A 21255-nucleotide genomic window follows, 5' to 3' on the forward strand; every position below is an offset into this window, starting at 1 on the left:
AAAACATTAAAATCAATGAGGAGCATGACTGATCCGCCAAGTTCCGTCTCTCTTTATCAAAATGGAAAAGAGAAATGGAATTGTGGTAGAGGGTAAAACTCTGGTTGGAACCTGACCTAAATGCTATATAGTAGCAGTTGTGAGATTTTGAGAGATGATTACAAAGACAAAATGCTGTACAGTGTATACAATCAAAGGAAGAATTCATTTACTTGGTTTAGTTAGTGCTAGACTGACTGGGTGGACAATCTTTATGGAGGAACAGTATTTGCATTAGAATGACACACTCCATGGAAGGTCATAGTAGGCCGCATTAGTGGCTGTTTGATCCCTGTTTTACGCCTGCAGAGATGAGGCATAATAAGTAACAGGATGGAAATGTTGTGAAATTACGGGAGTTGTGGTTTTAACGTTTTCCTTGAACTGAACAAAACAGAAGCAGTAACCTGGTTAGTAATGCCACCCACATTTTGAGCCACAGATTTAAAGGTTTACATTCGTATAAGGTGCTGCAAATAACTGCCTACATGCTATGTAAACATAACATACAACAGCGCTAGTGTCTACATGAAGCCATGCTGCGTGCAGCGCTCTATATATAAACTTTTCTGAGATGGCTATTATTCCTTACTGATCAATATCGCATAACGCAAACGCCACAATTGAGGGCACAGTTTATTACTAGGTATGTCTGTGATGTGGCTACCACTGTGGGTGGTTAGGCAGCAAACATAAATCCTCTAGAAAAACCGTGCAAAGGATTTTTGCGGAGCACATATTGTTGGACAATTCTGTAGATCTATGAACTGCCTGGGTATTTTATTGAAAAAAAAAAAAATGTTGTACAATATCTATAAACTAACCAAAAGTTGCATATTTACAGGATTTTTATTGTCTGTTCTTTATGCACAGCCAAACGGCTGGAGCAATCTGCACTACATTTCACACATAGGTACATTGGGCACATTGGAAGGTTTTAGACTGGGTTTTGACTTTCTAGGATTTACCATATTTGCAAAAACCTCTGCTCCTCTTGCAGGTCAGGTTCTGCAGCTCCTGTCAATGACTCCTGCATCATCCATAGTGCCAGCTGTTGCTGTCAAATAGACAGTTATTTAAAGGGGAAGACAGGGTCTTTATCTGTGACCACAATGTATAATGTCCACATTTCACCACTGGCGAGACATCAATATTCTGCCACTGTGAATATACCTATGCATTTTCATAAATTTAAACCCTTTCAGTCCAATCATGCCTCCAAAACCTTGCGCTGACTCCTGTGGTAAAGTCCATGGCACAAATAGTGATTTCTCTGGGGGGTTTTGTGGAAATGAGGAGGCGGTATATAATGTATAATCTTCATTGTTAAAAAAAAAAATATTGAAAGGAAAGAGGCATGATGCCTGGAAAGGGTCACAAAACAATGGCTTCATGTGCCTCAGAGGTGACACCGCCCACTGGATTCCTTAACTCGGAATGATCAGGGATTTCAATCAATATCTTACAAGTTATACTAAGTCTTTTCCCACAAAGATATATGTCAATCTGCTCAGCTCCTTCTGCTCTATAACCTGATGGCAATAGATTAGATAGCATTGTCTTGGTAACAGGTTCCCTTTAAGTAATGCTAGCCTATTAATAAATCTGCATGTGCAGTGTTTGACATGTGCCACATATAGAAATCTACGCCAGCTCTGAGCCGATGTAGATTACCACTATGATTTCCACCAGGTCAGTCTGGCAGTAAATCCGCTGCAGCCATGCCCCTTCTACACCATGCTGCACCCATTTTTAAATTAAGAAGTGAGGGTAGTTGCTCAGTAGTTTTCCAGCAACCCATAAGTGACACATAAGTTATACATTGTATACTCATGGGAACTAAAGCGCTTTCTTTATTTTAAATGATTGTGGTGGTACAGTATATAACACTTTCCTCCCCCAGCCTGGTTACTGTACATAGCAATGTCATACACATTATACATGTTATTAACGTGTACTTGTAACAAAAAAATTCTTTAGAAAATTAATAGGGGTTAAATTAACATTGTACATAAGGCCAAACTGTGCATCATGCTCCCTCTGTGACAATATTTGGTCTTTTCTCTGTTCAAAAAAGAGACAAAACACAGAAAGTCCCAGTTCCCAGTGCGCTCATACAAGGACAGACACCTGTACATCATGCAGGTTGTGTATCAACTGAGGACAATTACCTTAGGCTAATTATATTATTACCTTTTGCTAAGAGCCCTATTACACAGAACGATTATCGTTCAAAAAATCGTTATATCGTTTGAATATAAACGATAATCGCTCCGTGTAATTGCAGGCAACGATCGAAAAATTGTTCGTATGTCGTTAATCGTTGATTTAGATCTGAACCTAAAATTATCGCTAATTGTTCGCTGTAATTCCACATTCCTTTATTTAAGTTCCGCATTTGTTCACTAATCATTCAGTGTAATTGCACATTGTTTTGCTGGGATCAGAAGGAATAAACGTTCATAGTAACGATCACAGTAATGATGCGCTTTCCTTTTTTCCTCCTCATGTTTAAAAGGCCACTGCGCTTGCATATTTCCCCCTAGAGACCCACATGAGCCCTAATTTTTTGCGACATCAATTATATTTTGCAAATACAGACTTAATTTTTCTATAAAATATGCTGAAAAAAAAAGAAAAAAATTATATGTGCAGTGAAATTTGAAAAAAAAGGTGCAATTCCTTTTATTTCGAGGGGTTTCGTATTTACGCCGTTCGCTCTATGGTAAAAGTGACATGATATCTATGTTCCTCAAGTCGTTATGATTACAATGATATGTAACTTGTATAACTTTTTGAACCTTTTAAGAAAAACTAAATGTGTTTAAAATCGCTCTATTCCCATCCTTATAACGCTTTTATTGTTTGGTCTATAGGGCTGTTTGAGGTGTCATTTTTTGCGACGCAATCTGTGACTTTTTGATAACTTTTTATTACATTTTTTCTGGATTAAATGTAAACAAAAATGCACAATTTTGCACTTTGGCGGAGTTTTTCTCTTATGCCGTTTACCTGCAAGATCAGGAATGTAATCATTTAATAGTTTGGGCGATTACGCACCCGGCGATACCAAATATATATATATATATTTTTTTTTTTTTTATTTCTAAAATGGGAAAAGGGGGGTGATTCAAACTTTTATTAGAGGAGGGGATTTTTATTAATACAAACACTTTTTATTTTATTTTCACTAACAGTAATTAGAAGCCCCCTGGGGGACTTCTATATACACAGCACTGATCTTCCATTGAGATCAATGCTGTGTATATAATAGAGCAAAGGTTATTGATAAACAATCTCGTTTGCGATTGTTTATCGTTAGTTGTTAATCGGTACAAATCGCTCAGTGCAATAGGACCCTAACTATATTATCAGCTCTGCAGCTTACCAGGCCAACGCTTCAGTCAGTCAGGGGCGTAGCTAGAATTCACAGGGCCCCATAGCAAAACATTTTAAGGGGCCCCCCTCCCCTATGCACAACACAAAGCACTGCGCATATAGTGTATGCTCTGTGATGTGGCCAAAAAATAGAATCTGTAGTGGCAGAATCCTGGCTGCAGCCACAAGAGAGACTGGCAGAGCAGATAGCCGATGGCTGCATGCTCTCTCAGTCCACTGTTTTTACCTATAAGGGCCCATTAGGAGCCTTATGGTTAAATACAAAGGTGTATGAGCAGACTACCTTCTGCTTAACCCCTTATGTCACTTACACACTGCAGGACCACAGTTTGACAGGAAGGGAGACACCTAGTGGCCATATGTATAACAGATTTATAAAAAAAAAAAAGAGTATATTGCAAAACTGCTTGCAATTACAACCCTTATTGATTTCTTTAAAAACAAATTGGGACAGTGCCTCTTTAAGGTTTGACATGGCTGATTGTTAAGAATAACCATTATGTGTCATTGGAACAGATCAGGAAATGCAGGTAACCGTTGTTGGGGGCAATGTAGAAAAGGAAGTGATTTTTTTTGTATTGCAATTGACTTTAAGCCCAATATCCACACAGCAGCAGTTTCCAGTATAGGTAGAACGTTACTGCTAAGGAATAATATTTATGGTGTTTCTAGTGAACTGGGTGTGTATGCCGTATAAGTCATGTCATCCTGTTCATTTTATAATCCATTTGAAACTCGTTTTGCTTATAAATCCAACACTCTGCTGTAAATATTTAACCTATGCTGTATAACAGGGGGAGCTGTTTTATGTTGCCTGTTCTTGAATGCTGGAACAGTTTCCTATATCCCTACAGCTTATTTTTATGTCACTCCATCTTTTTACTGTTTATTTTACAGTTGTTTGACCTTTAAAGACCCGTGACTAATAGGCCCCAAGAAAAAGCATTCTGCACTTTCATATGATTTAATATTGCAGATAATTGTACTGTTGGCCTGACGCCCACATGTAAAGTACATGCACTGTAATAAGGCTAGCTTGTAGCTATATATAATATCCCATTGCTGCCATGAATACTGGCGGGGGTATGAGAAGCTCAGGTCTGGGCTGCTGCTTGCCCTGAAGCTCTGACGTAGGTGCCCTTATTTCTTTTGAGGTGTGTGGACAAGTATTGATTTGGCAGAGTGTGAGAGTCCGAGGCAGCACATCCCCAATGACACTCCCGTTAACTCACCTGCAACGTTTTGGTACAACACCTTTTGCATGCAGTGACACGGGCCAAAGTTGTAAGCAAAGGAAAGTCTGAATCTCATGCCATGATTGATGCTTGTGATGACTGTTAAGGGGGCACTTCTAGTTAAAAATCTTAAGTCTTTCAGTACTTATCAGCTTCTGTATGTCCTGTATGAAGTGGTGTATTCTTTCCAGTCTGACACAGTGCTCTCTGCTGCCACCTCTGTCCATGACAGGAACTGGATGGATGGCTCAAGTACTAGGAAAACAGGGAGAACTAAGGACAGGATTGGGCAGAAAGTATGTTGGGCTGAAGGGGGATGACAAAGGACACTCACTTACCACTCAGGCACTGCTCTTTCATTTTGTGGCGCTCCAGTGTGGGAGGTAGAGCTTCAATACAGAGGGCAGAGCTACAGAGGCTGACAGCTCGCAGATAGGTATAGGACCCCTCCTATATTCTGCAATTAATTTCCCCAAACCTTGCCCTTATACATACCCGCTCCAAATGACAGCCTGCTCTGCACTGTCCCCGCTGCCTTGTTACATGCCCTCTGCACAGGATGTCACAGTGACATCCCCTGCAGAGGGCTGGGCATTTCCAAGAGCCCACTAAAAAGCAGAAGCTTTCTGCTCTTGGGTGGGAAACCTTTAACAGAGTAGGGAATTATAACCCCAGCATTATAAGGGGATTCCTTGCTCCTGTTTGCCACCCCCTTTTGGCCAGCAGGAGCCAAGTATATTAAACAAGGCCATATTTGTCATGTTAAGGAGAAAGAGGATGCTTTTATGTTTAGGTGATATGTAACCATTATAAAGATGACAGCAAGGGCAAATGTCAGGAATCAATAGGGTCAGATCCAATTATGGGTGAGTTCACACCTGCTTTGTCTGCTATTGGTCTGCTTTGACTTGAACAGCCCAAAAATTAAGTCAGCAGGACAACTGCACACTAGACACTGACACTGGCCGATGGTCAAGGTAATCTGTCTCGACAAGTTTCCTACATGCGCTATTTTGTATGGTATTTTATTATGTGCACCCAGCCACAACTTGTTTTCAGAAATCTTCCCAGCTGTGATTGGAGACAGGAGCTATCCAGGATACATCCATGTACATTTTGTATAAACTTCAGAGAGATTTCTTTACTCTTTTTTTGGTGCTAAAGCGTAATATCCTTCCTTGTCACGTCAGTCCTCCCATGAATGAGCTTCCTTTTAACTTTCAAGGGTTCATTATAAGAAAAAGATGCGTCACAAATAATACACGGAGCAGAACATCACATGGTGTTTCATTCAGAGAGTTATTAAAGGTCCTCTTTTAAGTGATTACCTCTGAATTCATATCTGATTCTTTTTCACTGTCTATTGTAGTTACATTGGCTGGGGCAGCATAATAAATATTTGGATCACACAAGTGTGATAAATAAATCCCCTGGTGTTTGATTGGCCATTTATGAAGGAACTGGAGTCAGAATCGGAGTTGGTGCTTGATAAATTTCATTCAGAGTCGGAGTTGGAGCTGCAGCTTACCGACTCCACAGCCCTGGGCCTGTTTAATGACAGAAACATCAATTTGACACAGTATTTTTATACATTTTGTTATTTTTTTTTTAAATTGAAATGACGGCTGTTATTTTACAGCATGTGATCATAGCCTTTGGCTGTCTTTTTGGACAACCGTCATTTTGAGTTCCCCCCCAAATACTGCCCGTTATTTGCAGCGTATGTCAGTTATCTGGTGTCAAAATGGCCAAGAAAAGACTATGGCCTATGGCTGTATCCAAGTTTTCCAGGACTCCCTAGGGCTGCATCTAACTTCTTCAGCGCCGCCACCAATCTGCTACTGTACAAAAAAAAAAGCAATGTACCTGATGGTGAAATTAATCTCTTCACGTTACATGTTGATAATCTGTATACCGTCTATAACTGGGTAGTAAACATTACATGCAGCATTTCTCAGACTGACTCGGTGAGATACTGACAGCAAAACTAAGACCACCAGATACTAAACAGTTCCTTTGGGAAATTATGGGATCAGTCTTGTCATTGTTTTTGCATCACACTGCAAGGAATAAAAAAAAACCTTAAGACTGTGCAATGTGCAAAGGTTCAAGACCACTGTTTGCATTACACACTAAAGACATATTGAGCAACTATGAGACTTGGTTCACAACACAGCCAATTCCCTGGGAATTCCTACTTTGGCTCTATTGAGTGGTCAGTGGTAGATGCTGCTACTATTGGTATATGGTATACAGTCGACTTCTCTGTAATATAGTGCAGCAATGTTCTCCTTTCTGTAAGGGCAGTAGAAGGAAACCATCCCAGGATCATCGCTGTATCCTGTCTGTTGGCGTCTGTACAGTTCTGGTTTCCTGCTCTCAGTGTTTGTAGAGCCTTTACATTGATTCTTTTCTTCTCTAGGTAATTAATATTGTCTTTTTTACAGCACAAATTCTAGCTACTTTGGTCTGCAAGGATGTTCAAACTTGTAGTTTAAACTTGATCCCCAAAATAACAGATATTATACACTTCAGTTATTGTTTAAAGGGGTACTTAAACGTGAAAAAAAAAAAAAAAATTTTAAATCAACTGGTGTCAGAAAGTTGTATAGGTTTGTAAATTAGCACTGTTTAAAAATCTCCAGTCTTCAAGTACTCATCAGCTGCTGTATGTCCTGCAGGAAGTGGTGTATTATTTCTAGTCTGACACAGTGCTTTCTGCTGCCACCTCTGTCCATGACAGGAACTGTCCAGAGCAGTAGAAGTTTTCTAGGGGGATTTGCGAATGCTCCGGATAGTTCCTGTGTCGGACAGAGGTGGCAGAAGAGAGCAGTGTGCAATACTGGAGACAATACACTACTTCCTACAGGACATACAGCAGCTGATAAGTCCTGGAAGACTGAAGATTTTTTAAATAGAAGTAAATTGCAAATTCTTTATAACTTTCTGACACCAGTTAATTAGAATTTTTGTTTTTACTGGCAAATAATTGCTGTTATTTTAAAACAACAATATTACAGTATTTAGCTTTTATTTTACTATGTGAACCCAAAGGCTATGTTCACACATAAAACAACGGTCGCTATTATAAAAATAGTTGTTTGAAATTTAAAGCCGCTATTGGCATTTAAATGATGGCTGTCCAATAAAATCGTTATCATTGAAACAACTGCACCGATCTGCAGATCAATACTTTTTGCTGTTGTAATTGCCAAGCTTCAGCTGGGACATATGGCTCACTTGTCTCTGGTCTTCTGTAAGATGAAAAATGATTATGCTTTTTTATTTCTTACAGGAGATGCTCGAGTGAGAGGTCCAACAGGGGTTCTCTCTGAACGCCGTGGCTCATACCCTTTCATTGACTACCGGCTCCTGAACAGTAAGTGCGGCTCACACATATTAACCAATTAGTGCAACTATAAAATGAGGCTATGTTCGTGCATTGTTTTGTGAGTACCAAATAATGGCCGTTGTTTAAAGTGAACCAATCATGTGGGGTTTCATTTATTTTTTATTCTTTCATTTAATTACCATTTACATTATTTTTGCGCCCGCGTTTAATATCTATTTTGTCTTATGGGTTTGCACCAGCCAGAGTCTGCACAAGCCTAAGGCTTGTTCCCACAATGTAAAAATAAGGGCAAAATGCCTTTTCAATAAAATTCTGTTTGGAAAAAAAAAAAAAAATAAGGCCAAATGATCTTTTTGTTTTGCAACAACGGCCATTATTTGCCCTTATTTTTAGATTTTGGGAACATAGCCTTTGGCAATGTTCCTGCAACATCTTTTTTTTGCGACAAAACGGACGTTGCTTGATAATGATGGTGGTTTATAATATTGCCCCATGTATCACGTGCCGGTCTCCTGGTTCACATGGGTCCCTACACTAACTCCACACCATGTCGGTCAGCGACCGCTAACCCCGCAAAGCATGCACAAACAGGGAAGGGAGGCCATGGAATGGCCCTGCAACTCCAAAGTGCCCCCCAAAAAACCCAGTTGGCACCACTGGCGGAGAAAGCTGCTGCCAAACAACACAAGTGTGAATATGCTCTTGTACTCACCATTACTGCTGCAGATAGAATGGGAAAGATAGGAAGTACTGACATGTGAGCACAGGTGTATCCTGCTAATTTGGGTCTTAAGAAGGGGAATGCCAACTGCTCAGAAAAGGGAGAAAAATAAAATACGACATGGAGAGAAAAGAGCTGTTGCACATCACACCTATGGCTAACACTAATGCCACTCGGCTATATTTAAAAACCAACGCCAGGATGTTGGTATATAATTTGATCAAACCATATTGCCCCATGTACCACGTGCCAGTCTCTCCATGTCGTATTATACTTAACAATATTCTAACATTCCAGCTCCTCATTCATTTTCTATGGAGTGCTGCTCGGGAATGTTTGGCTTCAAACACAGTAAAAATAAAAGCAAAATACGTCAAAATATGCATAAAAAGCAGCTGTATTTTGAATGTAGCAATGTGCTACAATAAAGTATATATACCGTAGCATGTATCCTGAGACGACAGTGGCAGTATTCTAGGCAGTATATACACCATAGCATGTTCTCAGTATATATACCCATAGTATGTTCTCTGTATATATACCATAGCATGTTCTCAGTATACAGTATATACCATAGCAAGTTCTTAGTATATATACCGTAACATGTTCTCAGTATATATACCCAAAGCAGCTTCTCAGTATATATACCATAGCATGTTCGCAGTATGTATACCATAACAAGTTCTTAGTATATACACCATAGCATGTTCTTAGTATATATATCATAGCATGTTCTCAGTATATATACCCTAGCATGTTCTCAGTATATATACCCATAGCAAGTTCTCAGTGTATATACCATAACAAGTTCTCAGTATATATACTCTAGCATGTTGTCACTAGATATATCATAGCATGTTCTCTCAGTATATATACTCTAGCATGTTCTCACTATATATACCCTAGCATGTTCTCACTATATATACCCTAGCATGTTCTCACTATATATACCACAGCATGTTTTCAGTATATATACCATAGCATGTTCTTGATATATATTATAGTATGTTCTCAGTATATATATTATAGCATGTTCTCACTATATGAACAATAGCATGTTCTCAGTATATATAATATAGCATGTTCTCACTATGTATACAATAGCATGTTCTCAGTATATACATACCTCCCAAGTGTCCCTCTTTTGGAGGGGCAGTCCCTACTTTTGACCCACGTCCCTCTGTCCCTCTTTACCCCTTACATGTCCCTCTTTTTGACCTAGGAATTAGATTTGCATTAATAAACCTTCAATGTTGCTGTAGAAAGTGTCTGGTTCCTTACTGTTTAATAGACCCAAACTTGCATATTATTCTATCATATGGTGCACGCTGGATCCTAAAAATTGTTATATTCCCATGAGTCATGTGACATTATGGCCCCTGTCACACATGCAGACTCATTGAGTTCTATGGCCCCATACACATCTGTAGGTGTTTCTGATCCATTTGGGGACATGATCCATGCTGCAACAAAACGATGAAGCCATTGTGCGTCTGTGTCACCTATATGACAGGTGTCACTGCAAATGCCGACAGTAACTGGCACACATCTGTAATCCTGTCTGCAGTTTTGGGTCCACAATTACAGACAACGTTACTGATGTGTGAATGGGACCTAAGGATGCAGTCACACGTCCAGGATCTGCTGAAGATTTGCAGATATGGATGGAACTAAATCTGCAGCAGATCCTGTATGTGTAAATGCATCCTTAATTTAAAAAGAAATGCCTGTAAAATTTACCTATCATGAACCACAACTGTCCCTCTTTGGCCGTCCAAAATGTTGGGAAGTATGGTATATATACCATAGCATGTTCTCGCTATATATTATAGTATGTTCTCACTATATATATATATATATATATATATATTATAGCATGTTCTCACTACATGTACAATAGCATGTTCTCACTATATGTACAATAGCATGTTCTCACTATATATAATATAGCATGTTCTCAGTATATATTATAGCATGTTCTCACTATGTATACAATAGCATGTTCTCAGTATATATACCATAGCATGTTCTCGCTATATATTATAGTATGTTCTCACTACATGTACAATAGCATGTTCTCAGTATATGTACAATAGCATGTTCTCACTATATATAATATAGCATGTTCTCAGTATATTATAGCATGTTCTCACTATGTATACAATAGCATGTTCTCAGTATATATATCATAGCATGTTCTCACTACATGTACAATAGCATGTTCTCAGTATATGTACAATAGCATGTTCTCACTATATATAATATAGCATGTTCTCAGTATATATTATAGCATGTTCTCACTATGTATACAATAGCAAGTTCTCAGTATATATATCATAGCATGTTCTCAGTATATATATTATAGCATGTTCTCACTATATATTATATAGCATGTTCTCACTATATATATCATAATATGTTCTCACTATATATAATATAGCATGTTCTCAGTATATATATCATATGTTCTCAGTATATATACTCTAGCATGTTCTTACTATATATATCATAGCATGTTCTAAATATATATATATACCATAGCATAGTTCTCAGTATATATATTATAGCATGTTCTCATTATATCTCATAGTATGTTCTCAGTATATATATTATAGGATGTTCTCACTATATATACCATAGCATGTTCTCAGTAATTATATGATATCATGTTCTCATTATATATCATAGTATGTTCTCACTATATATGTTATAGCTTGTTCTCACTATATATACAATAGCATGTTCTCAGTATATATACTCTAGCATGTTTTCCGGACTCATCAGAGTAAGATTTATAAAAAAAAAAGCTTTAACAGAGAACCATCTGCTCTTCTCACCACCGTCCTAGGCCAAGACCAAGTCAGAAGTTGATTTCAACCTTAGTTGCGTCATCACATTCAGTCACCGTGGAGGAAATAATGAACACATTGTCAGGGTTACCATAGCGACTTTTTTTCCTGGGTGACATACTGAGATTTCAATGTCGCTATAAAAAAAAGACTTTCTGCGAACCTTTGTAAGGACTTCTTCTTCCTTTACTGAGCCGTATCCATAAATTAAACCTTAAACGCTATTTATTTACAGTACGCTCCGCTTTTTGTATTGTTTGGGAAATAAGAAAACTTTTGAGAAGTTGTAAGAATGTTTTCATTTTTTATCGGTCGCCTTTTTATAAATGTCGCAGCAGTTGTCCTGAAATTCTGCTGAATGGCTTTCATTGGGTTGTATTTTGTTAAGTAGTTTTTGCTTTGTTAGTGAATTTTAGACCGCTGTCCTGTAATTGTTATGTATACAGTATGAGATCACTTGGACCTTTTTCGTCTGTGTGGCAATGTTGTTGCCACATAATGCTGTTCACGTACATCATTGTTATCACAAGATACCCACTGTTACGGTGTGTGATTCTGGAGATTTAATCCTTTGAACCTGAAAGTGATACTGTCCTCCCCCCCCCCCCCCCCTTAACTCTATCTGGGCGGTGGACAGTGTTAGCTAGGCGGGGCTTCACGGCAGTTGGGTCCCATCTCCCCATGAAGCCCCGCCTAGGTAACACTGTCCACCGATAAAATTAAGCGATTTTAGAGCAGAAAGAAGACACAGACAAGTTTTATACAGATATATATATGGAATGTTCAGCATTTAAGCTTGTGGATGGTGCGGAGAACCACACATAGAGTAAGGGGGGTGACATTATCACTTTAAGGCTATGTTCCCACTACAGAAACATAGCGAGATCATGATTATAAAGAGACGACTGCCTTTTCCTGCTATGTTCATGTCTTGGGAACAAAGCCTTGCCTTTGAATATTCACTTCTATCTGTAGTTGGCATGTTATCGAACAGGTGGAGCTGGGCAGGTTGATATAAAATTTTGTGGGAAATCGTTTAGTATACCATGTAATCCATACATTTTAAAGTGAATGTACCATCAGGAATGGGCTGAAGCACTGGAGGTGGACCAACCCACCCCCAGTGGGAGTAAACCCCCACCCCACTATGATATGGTTCCATTGATTCTAATAGAGCCACATCATAGAGGGATGGGGGTTTCCTCCCACTGGGGGTGGGTCGGCCCGCCTCTTGTGCTTCAGCCCGGGCCTTATGGTACATTCACTTTAAGCCTTTTACATGGGCCAGTTATCGGCATTGAGCATTCCTGCAAACGCTCCTGTTGCTGATAATTGGCCTGTGTAAAACTGACAGATCAGCTGAGAACAGGAAAAACACCCAATTATCGGTTATCGGTCGCACATCTTCTTGTGTGAACAGGAGATGTGCGGCCGATAGCAAGAGGGAAACTGACAGCACAGATATGCATATATCCATGCTACCATGTTCCAGATGCCAATAACATCAGCAATGTCTACTTACCATCAGAGCTCCCCCCCCCCCGCTCCTCCAGAGTGATTGACAGCTAGAGGTGGGTACATACAGCAGCAGGCAGCAAACAGGACGGAAAAAAAAGACACATCTGATGCTGTCAGAAAAAGGTGAAGATGCTGGATCAGCATCTGGAAACTGGCAGCATTGATGTATGCATATCTGTGCTGTTAGTTTCCCTTCTTTAAATGGCCGCAAAAATAATACAAGGGTCATTCATGCAGCCCAGTCACTTGATGTATCTCGCTGATCGACGCTTGTTTGCGGTTGCCAGCAGTTGAGAATCTGTAGGTCTTAAAGGACCTTGTTTACTTTTACCCAACCCCAAATGGTGCCTTGCAAGGAATTGCAGTGCAGTGCCTCAAGAAGGCACGAGCAATTGAGCGGCCAGGCCGCACAAACAATGACTGTATTGATTGTGCGGTCCTTGAAATATACTGCTCTGGGCTGTACATCCACTGTTTACATGGCCTGTTATGGGGTCGTGCAAGGACGGGTGGTGGGGATATGCTTACTAGGCACTGTTTCATAACTTTTCATAGTTATTATATGTGGTGTTAATGTGTGCCGGGGCTAGCTATGCAGTGTTGTAGCTTCTAGGTTGGTGTTGGGCCATCTGGACACCTGTCACGGTGGCCAAGAGTGGTTTTGGAACCCACCCCCCAGCAAACAGGCACTGCGCTTTGACAGAGAGGATAGCTAAGTGTAGGTGCAGGTGGGACAAAAATAGGATATAGACTTCACCAGGGTAAATTTCTTTACTGGAAAAAATCAGTGCAATACAATACAGTTGCAGTAATAACTTTGGGAGCAGGTGCAGGTGGCAGGTAGTTATAAGTAGTTGTACAGAGAAGACATTTGGGGTGCATCTTGGGGGCCTTGTACAGGTAGTGGCATACTCTGCCGGGATAAGTTAGTAGAAGAAGTGTTTAAGAGTACTCGTACTCATGTTTAGTATGCTATCTGACCACCATATGCCCTAACCAGCAAATGCCATGTTGGGTAGTATGAGCCCCAGACCTTTAAAACTGGGCATAGCAGACGTCCCGAGACATCCTAGAAGAGCCGTGAGCAGACAGTAGGATACATCAGCTTCCAGCTATTTGTCCTACTGTGGTCAGTACCTAGCTGTGGATACTGCCCTTCAGTTACTAAAGAGGGATCCAAGGCATGGACAAGGTCCTCAGAGGGCGACTACTCCTCCCAAGGGTTTAGCACTGCATACTGAAGATAGGCAGCAACAGTGAAGCAGTGTGCTTAATTGAGTGTCTCAGCCCCTCCCCACTTCAGCTGACAAAAGACCTCCTACCAGTAACTCGCTTTTACAGGGGTAACTGAACCATGTGCTGATTGTTGGGTTAGTGGAGAAAGGAGAGAAAAGTATAAAAGGTGGTTACTCAGGCTTTGCACAGGTGGAATAAAACTTAGTGGAACCACCTAGACTGGGACACTAGAGTCTTACTGCTCATTTGAAAGAGTTGTGGTGAGTTGGACTACAAAATGTATCTGTGCAGCTTTGCCTGGCGTTTTCCTTTTATTCTGGGCAAACAAGGGCTGTAAAGTAAATGCGATTTATTTGATGCCACATTTCTCACATATCAATTATTTCACCACCTATTTATTGTCTGTAATGTCTATGTGATAGACACGTACCTGAAAGAGAAACTAGATACAAAATTTACTTCACATATATGACCAAAAATATATTTTATGTTCTGTAATGTCATGAATCAAGTTACAGTACCTGTCCCTGTAAGCTATGGGTGGAACTATTTGTCTATTTCTGGTTATGCACATTTTTTTTAAATTCATATGGCATAATGCCCTAGATTTTGGGGATTTTGTAGATATATGCTAAGTTCACTATTGACCTGTTGTCCGATAGAACAGGAAGGGTGTTCCAGAGATAGCATTCCGGATGCGCCCTGTACACTGCAAAGGCAAAAGGAGAAGATAGAGTGATGTGATTGGGAAAACAATAAGATGGCTTTCTTTGACATTTTCTATCTATTCTCATTTAGACATAATTTAATAACTGAACTCCGAGACAATGCCGTGTGATGATAGGATAACCCTTTGTGACCAGAAACATTTTAGCTTTATCCAAGCTTGCAGTTTCTATTCTTGTATCTGTCACTGTCTCTATGGATCATGTAGTAGCTAAATATTTTAATTATCCTTGAATCCTCAAGGATTCAGCACCTCTTTTCTTCCACAGAAAAATGCAGGGTCTCTGGGTAAAAAGAGTAATGCCACACCAAAAATTAAGTTTTATTTGCCATTTTATTTGGGGAAACTTGTTTTTCCTGTTCTTTGTTTATACAGTGAAACCTTGGATTACAAGTAACTTGGTCTCAGAGCATTTTGCAAGACAAGCTAATCATTTAAAAATTTTTTAACTTGGTAAATAAGTAAAATTTGGTAATACAAGCCCCCTGTGTGTCCCCATCCTGATACTTGATAAAAAAAAAAGCGCTGTCATTTTAACTAACTGCTACCTGATTAAGTCTGCCGATGATCCAATGCCTTCCGTCTCTCCTCCAGTGCGCGTCCGCATCAGAGACTCTGTAGAATTCTGGAGATCCTCCTGTGGAAGCGAGCAGCTCAGCCTTTTCTCCTCTCCCTACTACCGGAGGAGTGAGTGTGAGTGAGGCTGCATCTCTCTCCTACTCTGGTGTTCAGGCAGCCTAGATCCTGTGTGCACAGATGTAGCCCAAGCCATGAGTACTTCACCTCCCAAGAGCCTCATCTAGACGCCTGCTGCCACTGTCGCGTACATGTTGGCACCATTTTCCTATGTGTGGCGCTGGATGGTGTATGCTGCTTCCCTCTGACCCCTGAATTAACCCCTTGGCTGATAGCTGCTCCTTGTAGCCAGCACAGGTACCAGCACCAACAGATTTGCAGCCACCAGGGGACTTGTTTGTGGAGGGAGAGTTATAAGCATGTTCCTGAAACAAACTTAGCTCGTAATCCAAGGTTTCACAGCATGCTTCTTGGAAAAGAAATGTTTGACTTGCTAGGATAGATAGCTTGTAGACTTGTAGCGTGGAGGGGGGTGGCAGTAGAATAGAAATTTTATTTATCAAAATTTATTGACTTGGACCAATACAACTATCTTACATTTTAAAATTTGAGGGTGATACAAACATGTGATGAGTTCAGAAAATGGGGGGTATATCATAAATAAGAATTTTACATGGTGTTCTTTAGCAAAAATTTGTTGGAGTAAGATGCCCTAAATTTATTAGGAAATGCAGGACTTCTTAATAAATGTGGCACATCTTTATTCATTTGTGTACTACATTCTGTGTACCAGTCCCACCACTGGTGTTCTTTTCTCTTCTCTTATGCACCTGTTGTAAAAGCTTCTTTCTCCAAGATAGGTGGTGATGAAGTTGTTCTACAGTGTAAACTAGATTTCCCTGCTATAGCCAAGCCAGGGCCAGGGCCAGTAGTCTAGTCTAAGACACAAGTATGTTCTGATGCTGCTAGAGACAACCAGTTCCTTATCTACTTATACTATAACTACTATGCAGTGCTAAGCACTTTAACCCCTTAAGGACAGAGCCTGAAATGGCCTTAAGGACAGAGACAAATTTTATGAATATGACCAGTGTCACTTTATTCATTAATAACTTCGGGATGCTTTTACCTATCCAGCCGATTCTGAGATTGTTTTCTCGTGACATATGGTACTTTACATTTCTGGTAAAATGGAGTCGATACTCATAACGAATCTTTATGAAAAACACCAAAATAACGTGAAAAAATGAATTTTTTCAACTTTGAAACCTTTCTGCTTATACAGAAAATGGTTATGCCACATAAATTATATATTAAATAGCATTAGCAACATGTCTACTTTATGTTGGTAGCTTTTATTAAACTATATTTCATTTTTTTTAGACAATAGGAAGCTTAAAACATTAGCAGCAATTTTCCAAATTTTCAGTAAAATTTCAAAATCAGATATTTTTAGGGACCTGTTTAGGTTTAAAGTGTATTTGAGGGGGACTGTATGTTAGAAAGCCCCACAAAGCACCCCATTTCAGAAACTGCACCCCCCAAACTCTGCAAAAGCACATCCAGAAAGTTTTTTAACCCTTTAGGGAAGTCACAGAAATAAAAGCTATGTGTGTAAGAAATTTGAAAATTTTTATTTTCTGTGCAGAGATTTTATTGTAATCCAATATCTTTCATAATGATAAACCTATTAGCAGAGAAATTCACCCCAATACTGATTGCAAGTTTATAGATATACCCCATATGTGGCCCAATTGCGCTATTTGACGCAACCACAAGCCTCAGATATAAGGGATCGCCTAGTGAATTTCAACGCCTCCATTATATTTGGTCATTTTTGACCGTACCACTTCAGGTTGGTAGAGGCTCTGGGGTGCCAAAACCTAAAAAACACTCCTAAAGGGACACCATTTAGAAAACTACACCCCTCAAGGAATGTAACAAGGGGTGCGGTGAGCATCTGGACCCCACAGGTGCTTCACAGATTTTCAGAACAATGTGGAGTAAAAAAGGAAAAATTCTATTTTTTACGCTAAAATGTTGTTCTAGCCTTCATTTTTCATTTTCACAATGGGAGAAAAGGAAAAAAAAAAAACACCAAATGTGTAGCGCAGTTTCTCCCGAGTACAGAAATACCTCACATGTGGACATAAAGTGCCAAGCGAGCGCAGGACGAGCCTCCAAAGGGAATGAGCGCCAATTGGCCTTTGCAAGCTGGATTTTACTGGAATGGATTTCAAGGGTCTTGTCGCATTTACAGAGCCCTCGTGCTGCTAAAACACTGGAAACCCCCCACAAGTGACCCCATTCTAGAAACTACACCCCTCAAGGAATCTAACAAGGGGTGCAATGAGGATATGGACCCCACTGGTGATAGGCACAAATGTGGAACAATGTGAAGTGAAAGTGAAATTTTTTATTTTTTCACTTTCACGGCACAAATGTGCCCGACATCAAGGGGTCCATATCCTCATTGCACCCCTTGTTATATTCCTTGAGGGGTGTAGTTTCCAGAATGGAGTCACTTGTGGCTGGTTTCCAGTGTTTTGGCAGCACGGGGGTTCTGTAAATACGACATCATCCATTCTGGCCAAATCCAGCCTCCAAAATCCAAATGGCGCTCCTTACCCTTGGAGGCTTGCCCTGCGCCCACATGGCGCTTTATGTCCACATGTGGGGTATTTACGGACTCAGGGGAAATTGCTCTACACATTTTGTGTGTTTTTTTCTCTTTTAACCTCTTGTGAAAATGAAAAATTTAAGGCTAAACCAACAATATAGTGTAAAAAATATAATATTTCATTTTCATGCCATATGGTTCCACATTTGTGCCCGTCATCAGTGGGGTCCATATGCTCACTACACCCCTTGTTACATTCCCTGAGGGGTGTAGTTTCCATAATGGGGTCACTTGTTCAACTGTCTTGGCAACACAGAGGCCTTTTAAATGCAACAAGGCCCTCGAAATCTATTCCAGCCAAATCCAGCCTCCAAAAGCCAAATGGCGCTCCTTCCTTTTGGAGGCTTACCCTGAACCCGCATGGCACTTTATGTCCACATGTGGGGTATTTCCGTACTCAGGGGAAATTGCTCTACACATTTAGTGGTTTTTTTATCTTTTAACCCCTAGTGAAAATGAAAAAATCAAGACAAGATCAATGATTTAGTGTAAAAATTTAACATTTTTTACACTAAATGTTGGTCTAGCCTTGATTTTTTTCCTTTTCCACAAGGGGTTAAAAAAGAAAGTGAACACAAAACGTGTAGGGTAATTTCCCCTGAGTACGAAAATACCCCACATGTGGGCATAATGTGCCATATGGGCACAGGGCAAGCCACCAAAGGGACAGAGCGCCATTTAGAGGCAGCCATGTCGCAATTAAAAAGCTCCTGTGCTGCCAGGACAGTAGAAACCCCCCACAAGTGACCCCATTCTGAAAACTACACCCCATAAGGAATCCAACAAGGGGTACAGTGAGCATATGGACCCCACTGGTGACGGGCACATATGTGGAACATGTGCCATGAAAATAAAAAAAATTTTTTTTTTCATTTTCACACCACAAATGTGCCCGTCACCAGGGGGCCATATCCCCGCTGTCCCCCTCGTTAGATTCCTTAAGGGGTGTAGTTTCCAGAATGGCTTCCTCTAATGGGAATGGCGGCCATACCTATTTAGCTGTGGAAAAGGGACAATTCTAATTTATTTGTGGGTATTAGGCCAATTATTAGTTTATAAGGTTAAAAATGACAGGTGTCCATCAAATTCAACCTGTGTTGATCCAGAGGAAGGCAAAAAAAAACCCTTGTGAGGCAGATGACAGTAGCCTCATCACAGGGGAAAAATTCCTTCCTGACTCCATAGTGGCGATCAGAATAATCCCTGGATCAACGTGACCCCTGAAATAGGAATAAGGGACAGAATTTAGAAAATGTAGAACCCCAATGACGTGTGGTACGCCTTGAAGCGATCTAGTATGCAGAGGCCGGGGTGATCAGGACAGGTGTCACTCTGGAAAATGGTGCCCTTCCTGATCCCCCTGTTACGCCACACTCTGCACTTCTTCTGGGGTCTCCCGTTCTCCAGTGTGGGGGACGTCACCTGGAAAATGTTTTCCTGGTGCGATACGGGGTCCTTCATATCCAGAAGCGCTGGGTCCGCTCCATGGCTGCTAAATATTAGGGCTTTATTACTACTTCTGATATTTTCGGATCGTGCCGCAAACTACAGTAGCTCGGGCAGCGAGGGACCGGAAGAGGGGGCGCTGGTATAAAAGTTATCCCCGTACGGGTGGTAACCTTTATCCAGCAGTGGGAAGATCAGTTCCCAAATGATCTCCCCACTAACTCCGAGGATGGGGAGGAACATCTGGGGGCTGGATTCGGGTGTCCCTTCCTTCATATACTCTAAGGGTACGTGCACACTGCGGAATGGCGAAGGATAACCCTTCGTGCATTCCGCAGCTGGCACCCACCGGCGGACTGATGGACGCGCGCGTCTCCGTCCGTGTCACACTCCATTCTATGCACGGGCGGATTCAGCCCTCTGTCCAAAGAATGAACGTGTTCATTCTTTGGACGGACAACGGAATCCGCCCGTGCATAGAATGGAGTCTATGACATGGGTGGAGACACGCACCTCCATCAGTCGGTGGGTGCCAGCTGCGGAATGCACAAAGGGTTATCCTTCGCCATTCCGCAGTGTGCACGTACCCTAAATCTGTAAGTGTACCCTGAGGTACTCTCACAGAGTTTGTAGAATTTCACGCCATACCGTGATCTCTTATTGGGACGGTACTGGCGGAAAAGACGTGTCTGGGAGGCTGCGTACGCTATGCTACCCCCAGACACGTCACTGGATGATGAGGATGAATGGAGGAACGAAGGATCCCCCCATTCATCCTCACTGGCTGTTTCGGTGTCGGAGGCAATAATAACGTATGCGTCCGACGCCGAAAACACCCTGGGGGCCATCTTTGTACGGGGATTGGTATATGGGGTATGTAAATGTGTAGTGTTGTATTGTAAAACTTTATTCCATGTAGTGTGGTGTAGTGTAGTGTTTTTTACGTGTTTTTTTGACAGAAAGAAAAAATATCCCTATGCCAAGAAAGGAGCTGCTGATAAATGCTGCACTTATGTGTGGCACTTATCAGCAGACAGTGGCGGTAGGATGTAGGGGGGAGAAAAAGCACCTACGCCAAAAAGGAGGAGTTGCTGATCAGCGGCGCACTTACGTGCGATGCTGATCAGCACTCATCGACGTTAGGGCGCAATAAAAGAGAAAAAAAAATTGGAAAAAAAAAAAAAATCTTTTTAACCCAAAGCAACTGATCAGTGAATGATATTCACTGATCAGCCGCTAGGGGGCAGTAGAGCGACGCTGCCGAAGATTCCCAAGGCCCACCGAACCCGAGGACCCGAGCGTTTCCAAAGATTTCCGACGCTGGACGACCGAACCCGGAAGTGACCCGACGAAGACGTGAGGACGGCGCGGACCGCAGATCGTCGCTCCGGACGCCCAGATCAGGTGAGTATGGTACACCTGCACCACACACACCTGTTCTGCACCCCTCAGCTACCTAGCTGAGGGGTGCAGAACC

General features: G+C 41.0%; 1 protein-coding gene across 4 annotated transcripts in view; it reads left to right on the top strand.

Annotated features, from left to right (window-relative positions):
* Positions 1–21255, top strand: part of PDE7B (phosphodiesterase 7B) — a 269764-nt gene that overhangs the window by 205005 nt on the left and 43504 nt on the right. For all 4 annotated transcript variants that reach the window (XM_069974991.1, XM_069974993.1, XM_069974990.1 and 1 more), the window contains one exon: positions 7969–8052. In XM_069974991.1, the coding sequence (XP_069831092.1) occupies positions 7969–8052 (84 nt within the window). The remainder of the gene's footprint in view (positions 1–7968; positions 8053–21255) is intronic.

The sequence above is a fragment of the Dendropsophus ebraccatus genome, chromosome 6 (assembly GCF_027789765.1).
Source record: "Dendropsophus ebraccatus isolate aDenEbr1 chromosome 6, aDenEbr1.pat, whole genome shotgun sequence".
Taxonomy (NCBI): domain Eukaryota; kingdom Metazoa; phylum Chordata; class Amphibia; order Anura; family Hylidae; genus Dendropsophus; species Dendropsophus ebraccatus.